We start from the raw sequence: 11,716 nt of genomic DNA, 5'->3' as shown, positions 1-11,716 counted from the left end.
CAAACCGTTCCGGAGTAAAAAAATAAAGAATTGATCTTATAACGATGCCCACCATTAACACCATAGATTATACACTTAATATATTTGATTAATTTTGATTAACACCGTTTTACCGAGACTATTTCATCCCTTATCATCTCATTTCGTTTGTCTCATTCATCTTAATTGATATATGTCTCAAATCAATCAACCTTATTTCATTTCGATCCACATCCCGTTTTCACAAAACAGAAAATACAAAAGATGAGGCCATATAGTGTGATTCCTTCGCTTTTTCAGTTGACAAATTGTAGGACCACTACTACTTCATCAAAATGTCAAATATTCACCAAAAAACATTTACAAATGTGATATTAATAAAAAAGTTTGGTTCAGTGCCAATAATTGATGCCTTTTAATCCTTTCAAATTATTTAGTCGACCCCGAGTAAATAATACCAAATTCTGGAACCCAAATTTCTCAGGCAAGTTCACTATAAAAACACAAAATGTTTACATAACGAATTCATCGTCAGTTATACCGATGCTTCATTTCGGAAGTCATCTAACGGGAATTATTTCATACCAATTGAAAAGTCTAAACGGTCTTACTTTGTGCATAATTTCCAGTACAAAAGTAATTATTTAGGAAATGACACTCTAATCCTGTGGATGAATCATTTTCAAACGTCGGCTTTCCGATCCAGAATTTTAGTTTAAACATTAGTAATTATTAATATCGAAAACATTAGAGATAACACATAGATAACATTATAGATAACATATTAATACTTACACTTTTCCAGATCTTTAATTGATTAGTAAAATTAAGCATGCAGTCATCATGCATATAGATACTAACTCTTTATAAAATATCAAGTATCCTCAAACTCACCGATAAAAAAAACGGATTATTTTTCAGGGCCAATATTACAATTTACCACAAAAATGTCTGGATCACTCCACAAAGTTCCTAAAGTGGACATTGATAAATCTGGAGTATTCAAGTACATCCTCCTGAAGGTCTATGACCAAGAAGTTGATGGAGTGGAACCTTCCACTATTGTCTTAAGAGGATATAAGAGATGCAACTATCACTCTGATATATATGATGAGGTAACTACTTTTTTCATTTCAATATGCATTCCTGAATGCCAAAAATCATTACTTTCTAATCGAACAAAACTATAAAAGTAGTTTAAAATATTCTAACCAGACATTTTATATAAACTGAATATTTCTATGGAGAAATAATAAAATGTTTTTTTTTTTAATATTTCTGTTACTCAGTTCTATCAATGCAGTTTTCTTGCCATCTTTACACTGTAACCCATCAACTCATTCCTTAAAGTATTAAATATTGCTAGTAGATAAATTTCCTATTGTGAGGAATTTCAATTTAAAGAATATATGAAAAAAAACAGTGCATATGCAACTTAGTGCATATGAATGAAGTGAAACTTCTTTTTCGATGTGTAGTATTGTGGTTTTCTTCATTTTTCATCCTTAAATCAGATTGCTATTGTAATAGGGAATGCTGTGTGTCAGAGATGCGACATCTTCAACATTTATATTTTTAAATATTTTAAATTATACATAGAAAAATAAATATATATATATTTTTAAATTATTAAAATATTGTACGCTACTCGTTGCTAACGCTCACGCTAGCCTGTAACAAGTATACTACACTCATGAATTCAAGTGTCACACCTCATTCTCGCTCTGTCTCTTTCTATTCCATGGTAGCGTGAAACGTTTAATGTGATCTTGTTGGAATTAGAAGTTTCACTTCCAAATTAAAATCACAAATACTAAAAGTGGAAATAATATGATGTGACTAATAAAAAAAAGGATGCGTGTACTTATGTACGCGCGTAAGAAGTTATCCTTTTTTTTTTTAAATATAAATATTGAACGTTAATAATTTAATAATATTTAGTATGAATTATATTAAATAATAATTTTGTCATTAATATTACTAAATAATACATACAGATAGTTAACCTCAATACCTCAATTGTATTGGAGTACTTAGGAAGATTGATGAGCACAGTTTTTTCACAAATATTTTCTAATATTAATTAGTATTGATTTAAATATTCAATTTAGACCACTTCTGATTATAATTCTGATGCACATATAAAATTCGCACTTGTATAATGAAAATGAAAACACGTGTTTTAAATGTAGAAACTCATAGCATGTGGATAAATATTATAAATATAAATACACACTGAACAGAGGCGGCGTGCGTGCCAACATGCGCCACAAACAGAGGTTCAATTTCTGTTTTGTTGGTAGCATTTTTTACGAGTGTACATGCGCGAAAGTTCACCTGCGACTATATTCAGACTCGCCAAGTTACGTCGGTAGTAATTTTGTGTCACGGTGCGCGCGCATAGTAAAATTTCACTCTCATCAATTTTTCATAACGCGTCTAAAGAAGTATAACTTCAAAAAAAGCAAAGTGTATAAACGAGAAGTTAGGTATAGAGAAACCTAAAGAGGGTATAGTAAAGCTTGACTGATTCAGTATGTTAAAAAAATCTATGTAGATTTTCCTTTAAAACTAAAATTGTTTAATTTAAATTTCAGGTACAAGGTAAATTAATCCCCTTTGATTGTGAGCCTTGGGGTGGTGGTAGAATATCTCATGATCCAGACAATAAGAAGATACACATCTATGGATACTCTCAGGCCTATGGAAAGGCAGACCATGAGGAGGCAGCCAAACTAATCAAGAATGCATATCCAGATTACACAATCACAATCAGTGATGAAGGATACTAATAATTACTAATGCATGATTTCTTTTGTACATTTATTAAAATTATAAATTGTTTGTAAAAAGGGACCATGTTTATTAACCCTTTGCACTCTCTGAAATCAGTAGTAACACGAAACCGTAACAAACGCTCTAATGGGGCTAGACTAATCGAGCGAGTTCTTTCAACGTGATGTCAGTTGGTTTAAACACACCTACGCATTGATGACACATAGACACGCAGAGTTTGCACAAGATAAGTTTCTTTGTGTGTGTGTTGTCCCGAGGAAGAGGCTGGACTCCTACCAGACGCGTGCGTCGGTGGTGGATCATGGGAGCCTCTGGGCGACAATCTCAGAGGTGTTGTCCGATCTCTTAGGATTACTATCACTATCGTATCGTTACTTTGATATCACAATTCACAATAGCATAGAGCAATAAATTCGAATTTGCTCTCTTTTGAGATGAGAAAAAAGAACGGTCAAAATAAGCGATAACGTAAAATAAAACCAAACTTAAACTTTGTCTAAATAGTAATATACTTGAAGATCCATCCGGCTATGGAATGAGCTCCCCTCCACGGTGTTTCCCGAGCGCTATGACATGTCCTTCTTCAAACGAGGCTTGTGGAGAGTATTAAGCTAGGCGGCTTGGCTCTGCCCCTGGCATTGCTGAAGTCCATGGGCGACGGTAACCACAAACCATCAGGTGGGCCGTATGCTCGTCTGCCTACAAAGGCAATAAAAAAAAAAGAATTTCAAACTTCTCGAGCATTTGTCGACGTAGTGGGGGTAAGTTCGCGCATGGTACACTCACGTGCAAAAACATTATTTACTCTGCGTCATAATGCTATTAAATTATTAAAATCAACATATTATGTATTTATTTATATATTTATTAGAACATCAACAAAAAATATAGATTAATAATTGTAATAATTTAATCTTGGGGTAAAATAGATATTCCTTCTATTAAGTCAAAACTAGAGCTGTTGCCAGGTCTTGGTTCAGTTGAAGCGAAGCTGGTATTTGTAATTTTTTTTCGTTATCATAATCTTGACCATCATCATCATCACTGTTTTCATCACCCGAGTCGCTATCATCGTGATGAGTCGACATAGGGCTCATCGGTGTAGTTTACAACTCGGTCGGCTCGATCTTCTTTTTTGTCTATAATTAATTATTTTTTGAAGATATTCGATTCGTAGTAATCGAATGTTACTTTTTTCAATTACCAGCTTCCGATTACTTTCTGTTTTTTTTTTTCCATCTGAAGCCTAGCTCTTTCATAATTCGTCGTAAGCTTCATTCCGAGCCATTAAAATTTATATCTTCTTTAAATTTTTCGAAGCCTTTCTACGATACGGAGTTTCGCTGCTTGTTATGTAGTTATTATGATTACATCTTTTTATTACAGATTGAACGAAATTTCTGAATTCTTCATTCTGGTAACTTTCTTCTTCCCTGATCTTTTCTTACCGGCGAGCAAGCCAGAGCCTTTAGCTTCGTTAATAATGCACCTAACAGTACTCACTGATGTTTTTCTTGCTTCCGAAGTCTGTTTTACTTTTTCCATATCATTCTTCCCCTGTTTTATAATGAATATACGTCGTACACAATTTTTCTACCCTTTCTTTTGAATACTACACCAGTTTGTCGCGGCATAGTGTATTTTTTATAAAAAATCAACAAACACACAACATATAGCAATGGCAACAAAGTCAAAAAGCAATTATAACAAATAACTTAACGATTAATAACGATAGACTTTTTACTGTACGCAAGCGTACTTTTGGGAGCAAGCGGAAAGAGGGTGCGGTGCGGGGCGCAAGGTTCGACTGATCAACCAATAACGCGCTCGATACGATTTCCCCTGCCGTCGCGCCTCACCCTCACCACCAAAGTGATCTAAAATTCGGTTCTGCGCAGTCAAGGTCATTTGTTCAAGAAGTTTGCCGGTTACTACATAATCTATGGCGTAGTCTCCCACACATTCGTTTGCCCAGTTGCGCCGACGATTGCGAAGGTAATGGACGTATCGCCATTTTCATAGTTCGTGACGTCTACTGTGTAGCGTATCTTCATCAAAAGAAATCCCATAAAAACAGCATGCCTGTTAATGATGTCTGGGAAAGAATTCAAAACTCTTTTTCTCTTCAATGTTCTATTGACGAATTAAAAAGGAGGAGAAATTTATGAGACATTCGTAAACAAGTGTAGGAGGAAGCGCAAACGGGTTCGCAAATTGAGTATGCGAACCCATTTGCACAGCCGCTAAGTTTGCGAATGAATGTCTGACGGCCCTTCACATGCGCGCAAACATTCGTACAATGTACGAATATTTGGGCGCATGTGAGTGGCCGGCATGAGAGTAGCACAAATTTGGTTTAGATAAGCGTTTTCAATCCGGAAAGCGGCCGGAATTAATCAATAGAAGAGGTGTGGTTTTTCATCATAATAACGCTAGCCCACACACATCTTTGGCCACTCAGTAAGAATTAAGAGAGCTTGGCTGGGAGGTGTTAATGCATCCGCCGTATAGTCCTGACCTTGCACCTTGAGATTTCCACCTATTTCGGTCTCTTCAGAATTATTTAGGCAGTGTCAGGTTAACATCACGAGAGGACTGCCAAAACCAACTGTCGTGATATTTTAATCATAAGCCCCAAAATTTCTATAGCAATGTGATCATGTCCCTACCTACAAGATGGCAAAAAGTTATCGAACAAAATGGTAGCTACATATAGTTAAATGTAAATAAACTATATTAAAAATTTTGTGAATTTTCTTAAAAAATGCGAAGAAACTTTTTCCCGAACCTTATATTTCATCTCATCTCATCTCATCTCAATTCATTTCACTCCAACTTAACATTTTCCATAAAAATAAGAATATAAATTAAAATAACACTGGGCTTAAAGGTCTTAGTTACCAGGTCATAAAATCCCTTAAAAAATATATAATTTAGAAAGTTGTATTTTTTTGGTATTGACTGTAGAATACATAAATAAAATAAACACATTGGTTCACTTTTTTATCTTAAGTTGAAAAACTATTGTCAAAAATAAAATGGGGAATTTTACTACAGAAGACAAAATATGTATAACACGTGAGATAACAGTAAATAAAACTGAAGGTTATGACGATATAATCACCAATTTTGATATAAAGGAAACATGCAAATGGATCGAAAGAAAAAAGTTTGCGAAAGTAATTAAAAATCTTAATTGAACACTCTTTTATTCCAATTTGGTATCTACAAGATTTAATGTGTCTTCAGGTGTGCTTACAATTTCCCGATGACCTGCTAGAAGTAAGTTGCAAAGTTTATAAGGAAATTAAAGATCGAATTGAAGTTGACCTGTATATTATGGGAGATACATCATATGCTAGGTAAATATTAAATTATTTTTGCAAGTTTAATCCGTCAAATGTGGAAAGAAAATGATAATGATCGGTTGTGACCATAAAAAGTAAAACTCAATATTGATGCACTGTGTTTTCTTCTACGATTTTTTATTTATTTATCGTGCGTAAATTTTTATTATTATTATTTTAATCATGCCAAAATATCGAAAAATCGTTAAAACAAAAGTCATGGTAAGTACCCATTATTTAAGTACTTATACCTTCTATTTCTATTGAAGTTATTTTCTTTCTTGTATTCTTATTTTTACAGCTGTTGTATAGATTCTGTGGCAGCTATGCATGTGCAGGCCAATGGGGTTGTGCATTATGGTCACAAATGCTTTTCAAAAACTGATATACCAGTTTACATGGTATTGCCAAAAGAAAAACTGGATTTTGATGCAGCAATAAATACATTGAAAAAAAAATATGATTCTGATGACAACATGAAGTTATGCCTCTTTTATGGTGCAGAATTTGAACACTGCAACGGTATAATTTTTATTTGAAATAATTTATAAATTTAAAGTAATATTTTTAAGTTCGTATTGTAATTCTTGTTTAGAAAATATCACCCGAAAATGGTTTCAAAAATATCCAAAGAGTTATATATGTCACATTGAATTAGAAGATAAGCCTGAGAGATTTCTTGGAAGGATAATCAAAGACGCACAAAATGTGGAATACCCAATTCAAGCATTGAAAGATTGTATTTGCATTTATTTAGGCTCTCGGGGGCAGACAATATTCAACTACACTATATCTATTCCAGGTATGTATTATTACATAATATCAATTTGTATTTTGTGCTCATTGATGCTGAGCTCTTCGGAAGTCGGTTTTCAATTTAAACATCAATTTTTAAATTACAAATTAGCAGGTGTGGCTACAATGTTATACTAATATTTTAAAAAATTACAGCTACCAAATGGTACTTATTAAATCCATCATCCAGTCAATTAGAACAATTGGATGAAACAATATGGTTTAAGCGCAGACGCTTCCTCATAGAGAAGTGTAAAGATGCTAATATAATTGGTATACTTATATGTAAGCTATCAGGTAAACAGACCAAAGATATCATCAGTAGAATGAAAGAACTCTGTAAAGTAAATGGAAAGAAAAGCTACATTGTGTCTGTTGGTAAACCCAATAGTGCTAAATTAGCCAATTTTCCTGAAGTAAGTATAGGTTATTAAGTAAGTAAATATTATAATTAAAAGGATGAATGTAATTATTTTGCCTCTTTTAACAGTTCTTCTATTTATTTCTATATTTTTTTATGTTTCATTATTTTAAAATTCAAATTAAATGTTTGAGAATCTGTAGAACACAGCTTTCAGCATCAACTTTGAGACAACTTTAAAATTCAAATTAAATAACTTTACTAAACAGCTGTTTATATTGAAAAATCTGTATTTTGCAGTAACCATTGGCAATATAATATGTCATAACTATTTAATTCGTGTCTTTAGTAAAATCTCTCATATAGTAAGTACAATTCTATTACAGATTGACATATATGTGATGATTGCATGTCCAGAAAATGATCTATACAGTTCGCGGGACTTTTATAGACCAATAGTTTTCCCGTACGAACTTGAAATTGCCCTCAATTCCAACAGAGAACCTTTTCCCACATACCATGTCACAGACTATGATGAACTTCTACCTGGAAGAAGACACTATGGAGATATCAAACCGATACAAGAGATCGCAGATGTTAGTCTAATAACAGGCCGAATAAGAGAAGCGAAAGTGAACCATTTAGATGGCAGTAGTCAAGAACTAGCAGAACAACAAAATTGGGCTTTGGAATCGATAGGAAAGACCCTCCAAGATAGATCTTGGAAAGGTCTAGAACAAAAACTAGGCGAAACTGAAGTAAAAAAGGTGGAAGAAGGACGTAAAGGCATAGCATTACAGTACAGCAATGAACAGGAGTGAATTTTGATTTCTTTATTGTTACTATTTTAATTAGAAAACTTATATATACTAAGACTGGTTAGTGAAATACAGTGTGGCCATTTCAATAGTATGAATTTATTTTGTAACTGATATTTCCCAAGTTTATTGCACAAAGGTTAGTATCATCAAATACCAATAGTGATATGATGTTCTATCAACAATCATACATTTCTTGTTACTGGCATCTTAGTGAAAACGAATTTATTAACAGTCTCATTAGTTCAGACCCTTTGATTGAGGGGGTTCTGTGGTGATTTGTGCCATTCTTTCTTTAGCAGTTCTTTGAGCTGAGAAAGCCTGAGCGAAGGGTTCTCGGCTTTAAGACGTGGCAGATTGATTTGTTCAAAGGCTGTGAAGGCTGCTTTAAGTCGTTTTTCAGGATGTCTATCTACTTCCGGCTTATCACTGGAATAGTAAGCATATTAAATTAGGTTTTTATTTTTTTATTAAGCTCTTAGACATAATCACATTATGATACCAATACAGTGGGAACTAATGAAGTTTCGACACAACCGAATGCTGTTGGCACTTTGACCTTATGTTTAGAGATGGAATGGAAGTATGATTGATTATTAGATTGTACAAGTTGTCTATTAATTTATATTCACAAAAAAATATATATATTACCTGAGTATCGCGAGAGCTTCATCAACAGTCTGTGCTAATTCACCATCTAACTGTATCCTGTTTAGATTTTCTTCTAAGGGAGATTCTTCAATGACAACCTTTGAGGGCTGGGAAAAAGCAGGCATTTATCAATAGGGTTATTTCTGAAGGTTGATTATGTGCATTATATGTGCGTGAAAACCTAAAAGCAGTCTATAAAATAAAATTTGTTTGGCATTGAATGCATTTCTCATACGGGGCACATTTCCTACAAAAGAGGAAGTCTAATTTGGATTCTAAAAGGTTCTAATTTTTTTAATTGTGTATGTGTATCTTATATTTACTAGACATTATTTTATATTGAATATGTTATATATTCTTATTCATTTTCTTTTAAAACTACATGCCCAATTTAGAGTTACAGTGCTAGCAAACACTTTTCTATAAACATCAAAAAAGTACATTGGCATGAAATGAAAAGATACTTCCTACTACTGTTACCTACTATAAGTAGATGAAGAAGCACTTCTGGCTACCAGTTACTAGTACTATTACTAATAGTAATGGAGGCTTACTACATGTATAGGAGTATTTTCTGATCAAAAAGTACAATACAACCTCTGATCTTGCTTGCTAGTTGTAATTTAGAAGTGGTTTTGCAAAGCAAGTTTTATTTAAATAATTTAGAATATCCAAATCAATTTCATCAACCTATAGTGAAAGTTTCATTCATAATATTTCTTTTTATACAGGACCAAATCAAATAATTTATTCTAATTATTAAAGTGAATGATGATGTTTTTTTTGTTTAAATTGAAATTAGAATATTTAAGTGTTATTATATTATGTATTGGTAAATTCTGGATGCCGCACATTTTTATAATTAAATTTAATGTGAACAGTATGTGGGAGAATATAACATTGTTTATTCTTTATTCTGATAACCAGGGAACAATGACCTCTCAATGATATAATTGTCAATATTTTAAATTTTTTAGCCAAGTACTTATTTCATTCAGTCAAGAATTAAAATGTTCAAGGAGCTTATTCTTTTTTCCATGTTTTACAATGGAACCTAAACAATTGATAAATAAATTTACCACAGGCTTAGCAGTTTCAGGCTTAGCCATCTTCTCCTTGGCTTGAGAAATCTGTGCTCTGGTGATTTTTGGAGGAGGTGGTGCAGTCTTGGTGGTACTTTTAATAGATTCCAATTCCTTTTCAAGCAGTGCCTTTGCTTCAGCTTTCTTTTGTAATTGATCTAAACGTTTTTTTTCTTGCTCTTCCTAAACATATAGTATTTATGCTATTTAAATCAAATATTTATTTCTAAACTGATAAAATAGAAACTATGGTTCACACAATATTTTTTGAGGATTTAAATATATATGTATTAAATGTAAAAATAGATGCTGCAAACTTTTTTAATATTATGCATCACAACACTAATTTAGAAGGTTTACGAGATATCAATTCTAACCTTTTTCTGTTGTTTCTTCTTAAGTTTATCATCATTATCTTCCCATTCTGCATCCTCTACAGCTTTCTTTGTTTTTTGATCTTTTTCCAGTTTAGCATTTTCTTTGCGCTGTCGAGCTGCTACAGCTTTGCTATTCTCTCCAGTGAATTTCTTTGGCATTTTGTGCAAATACTGGAATATAGAAAATACCTACATAAGCTTTGTTAAAATTTCACACATGCTTTATTGTTACACATGTATATTTCTATTTTATTTTATTATATATATATACACTGGGAGCGTTTGTATTTTCTTAAACTTAAGGATATACACTTCGTTCACAGCTGTACAGAATACCTGCGAAGTGCGAGGTACTAAATAAAAGCTAATCAGTCAATGTGTGAAGTGCAAATTAGAAAACGAAGGGCAAAAACAGTGGTTCCAGTTGAGTTTTAATGAAATTTGACATTGACAGCTTGAAATCCTGCTAAATGTAGGTACTATGTGGTTTCCTTTTTCCAGTAAGAAACCTGAAGATATACCATTCAGCTCAATCTCCAATAAGATAATGATATGAAAAATAAGATGAAGTGAAATGGGGTGAAGTTGATTTGAGATTATTGATCGAGATTAAAATTATTGGAATAAAATTAAATGCTAAGAGATCGGTTTTTTTCCCTGCCTAAACTGATAATCTAGGAATTTGTGCCCGCGTAACCGGGGGACTAGGTGAGCTCACGGGGCTCTAACCTGAGGACGTTAACAAACACTATCCCTAGCAAGAGCAGTGCTGCGCAGAATCTACCAGCGGATCGGAAACGCGGCCAATAGAGAATAATTTTTTGCCTAGATTAGTGGCCGAGCTCACAACCCACCTAGTTTTAAGTGGTTACTGGAGCCCATAGACATCTACAACGTAAATGCCGCCACCCACCTTGAAATATGAGTTCTAAGATCTCAGTATAGTTACAACGGCTGCCCCACCCTTCAAACCGAAACGCATAACTCCTACACCTCAGCAATAGGCGGAGTGGTGATACCTGCGCGTGCGGACTACGCCAAGAAACTCAGCGGGTTGTGTCTGTAGGATAATTTACTCGCCGAACTCGCAAGCGATGGAATCGACGAGAACGGTGACTGGCACCGATGGTGGATGAGAGGGTCCGAAATGAAGTGCTTAGGGCGACGGCGACTGTTTACCATATGGTCTGTATGTAGATATTAAGCACGGATAGAATATGTTTATGGCTCAAATTAAATCGTGAGATCGCTTTATTTAATATTTATGAAAGTTGCTGTTTAGAGAATAATATGAGCGACAAGCACACTTTTTACCGGCTTCCTGCTAAAATTTATTTAGTTGGAGAATAATTATATTTGGCTATTTCTATCATCCTACCCCCGAACTTTAATAGCCGGTGATCGTCTCACCTCAACAGCATTAATTTATCAAACTAAGTACTCTATAAAATAGGCAGTAGGAACAACATTTTAATGAATATATAAATTACCAAAAAATATAGTTTTTAAA

General features: G+C 33.6%; 3 protein-coding genes across 5 annotated transcripts; 2 read left to right on the top strand and 1 right to left on the bottom strand.

Moving 5' to 3' along the window:
- Nucleotides 1–113: 113 nt before the first annotated feature.
- On the top strand, nucleotides 114–2,835 carry LOC114244039 (14 kDa phosphohistidine phosphatase). The gene is made up of 3 exons (XM_028175736.2): nucleotides 114–463; nucleotides 901–1,094; nucleotides 2,577–2,835. The coding sequence occupies exons 1-3, from the start codon at nucleotides 388–390 to the stop codon at nucleotides 2,769–2,771; spliced, it is 465 nt and encodes a 154-aa protein (XP_028031537.1). The 5' UTR covers nucleotides 114–387; the 3' UTR covers nucleotides 2,772–2,835.
- A 2,842-nt stretch (nucleotides 2,836–5,677) lies between these two features.
- Dph2 (Diphthamide biosynthesis 2) lies at nucleotides 5,678–8,185 on the top strand. The gene is made up of 6 exons (XM_089727300.1): nucleotides 5,678–5,954; nucleotides 6,025–6,137; nucleotides 6,424–6,644; nucleotides 6,718–6,924; nucleotides 7,074–7,333; nucleotides 7,665–8,185. Exons 1-6 carry the CDS (start codon nucleotides 5,814–5,816, stop codon nucleotides 8,097–8,099), a joined length of 1,377 nt encoding a protein of 458 aa, XP_089583426.1. The 5' UTR covers nucleotides 5,678–5,813; the 3' UTR covers nucleotides 8,100–8,185.
- LOC114244046 (coiled-coil domain-containing protein 124) lies at nucleotides 8,176–10,682 on the bottom strand. 3 transcript variants are annotated; one of them, XM_028175742.2, is made up of 5 exons: nucleotides 10,543–10,682; nucleotides 10,207–10,377; nucleotides 9,827–10,012; nucleotides 8,748–8,854; nucleotides 8,176–8,525 (listed from the first exon to the last, which is right to left on the bottom strand). In XM_028175742.2, exons 2-5 carry the CDS (start codon nucleotides 10,363–10,365, stop codon nucleotides 8,342–8,344), a joined length of 636 nt encoding a protein of 211 aa, XP_028031543.2. In that variant the 5' UTR covers nucleotides 10,366–10,377; nucleotides 10,543–10,682; the 3' UTR covers nucleotides 8,176–8,341. The 3 variants fall into 3 exon arrangements, with proteins under 3 accessions (XP_028031543.2, XP_089583427.1, XP_028031545.2); XM_089727301.1 differs by having other exon boundaries at nucleotides 10,519–10,656; XM_028175744.2 differs by having other exon boundaries at nucleotides 10,478–10,652.
- Nucleotides 10,683–11,716: the final 1,034 nt, after the last annotated feature.

This window comes from Bombyx mandarina, chromosome 05 (assembly GCF_030267445.1).
Source record: "Bombyx mandarina strain Sakado chromosome 05, ASM3026744v2".
Classification (NCBI taxonomy): Eukaryota; Metazoa; Arthropoda; class Insecta; order Lepidoptera; family Bombycidae; genus Bombyx; species Bombyx mandarina.
Note: the sequence above shows the minus strand (reverse complement) of the source record. Positions and strands in the feature narration are given on the sequence as shown.

Coding starts and splice junctions, on each gene's coding strand:
- LOC114244046 (XM_028175742.2), bottom strand. CDS start 10,365: ATGCCAAAGAAATTCACTGGAGAGAATAGCAAAGCTGTAGCAGCTCGA. Junction 8,855..9,826: donor CTGAAACTGCTAAGCCTGTG/GTAAATTTATTT, acceptor GCTTTTTCCCAG/CCCTCAAAGGTTGTCATTGA. Junction 8,526..8,747: donor GAAGCTCTCGCGATACTCAG/GTAATATATATA, acceptor TTACTATTCCAG/TGATAAGCCGGAAGTAGATA.
- Dph2 (XM_089727300.1), top strand. CDS start 5,814: ATGGGGAATTTTACTACAGAAGACAAAATATGTATAACACGTGAGATA. Junction 6,138..6,423: donor GGAGATACATCATATGCTAG/GTAAATATTAAA, acceptor TTATTTTTACAG/CTGTTGTATAGATTCTGTGG. Junction 6,925..7,073: donor CTACACTATATCTATTCCAG/GTATGTATTATT, acceptor AAAAAATTACAG/CTACCAAATGGTACTTATTA.
- LOC114244039 (XM_028175736.2), top strand. CDS start 388: ATGCCTTTTAATCCTTTCAAATTATTTAGTCGACCCCGAGTAAATAAT. Junction 464..900: donor CTGGAACCCAAATTTCTCAG/GCAAGTTCACTA, acceptor ATTATTTTTCAG/GGCCAATATTACAATTTACC. Junction 1,095..2,576: donor ACTCTGATATATATGATGAG/GTAACTACTTTT, acceptor TTTAAATTTCAG/GTACAAGGTAAATTAATCCC.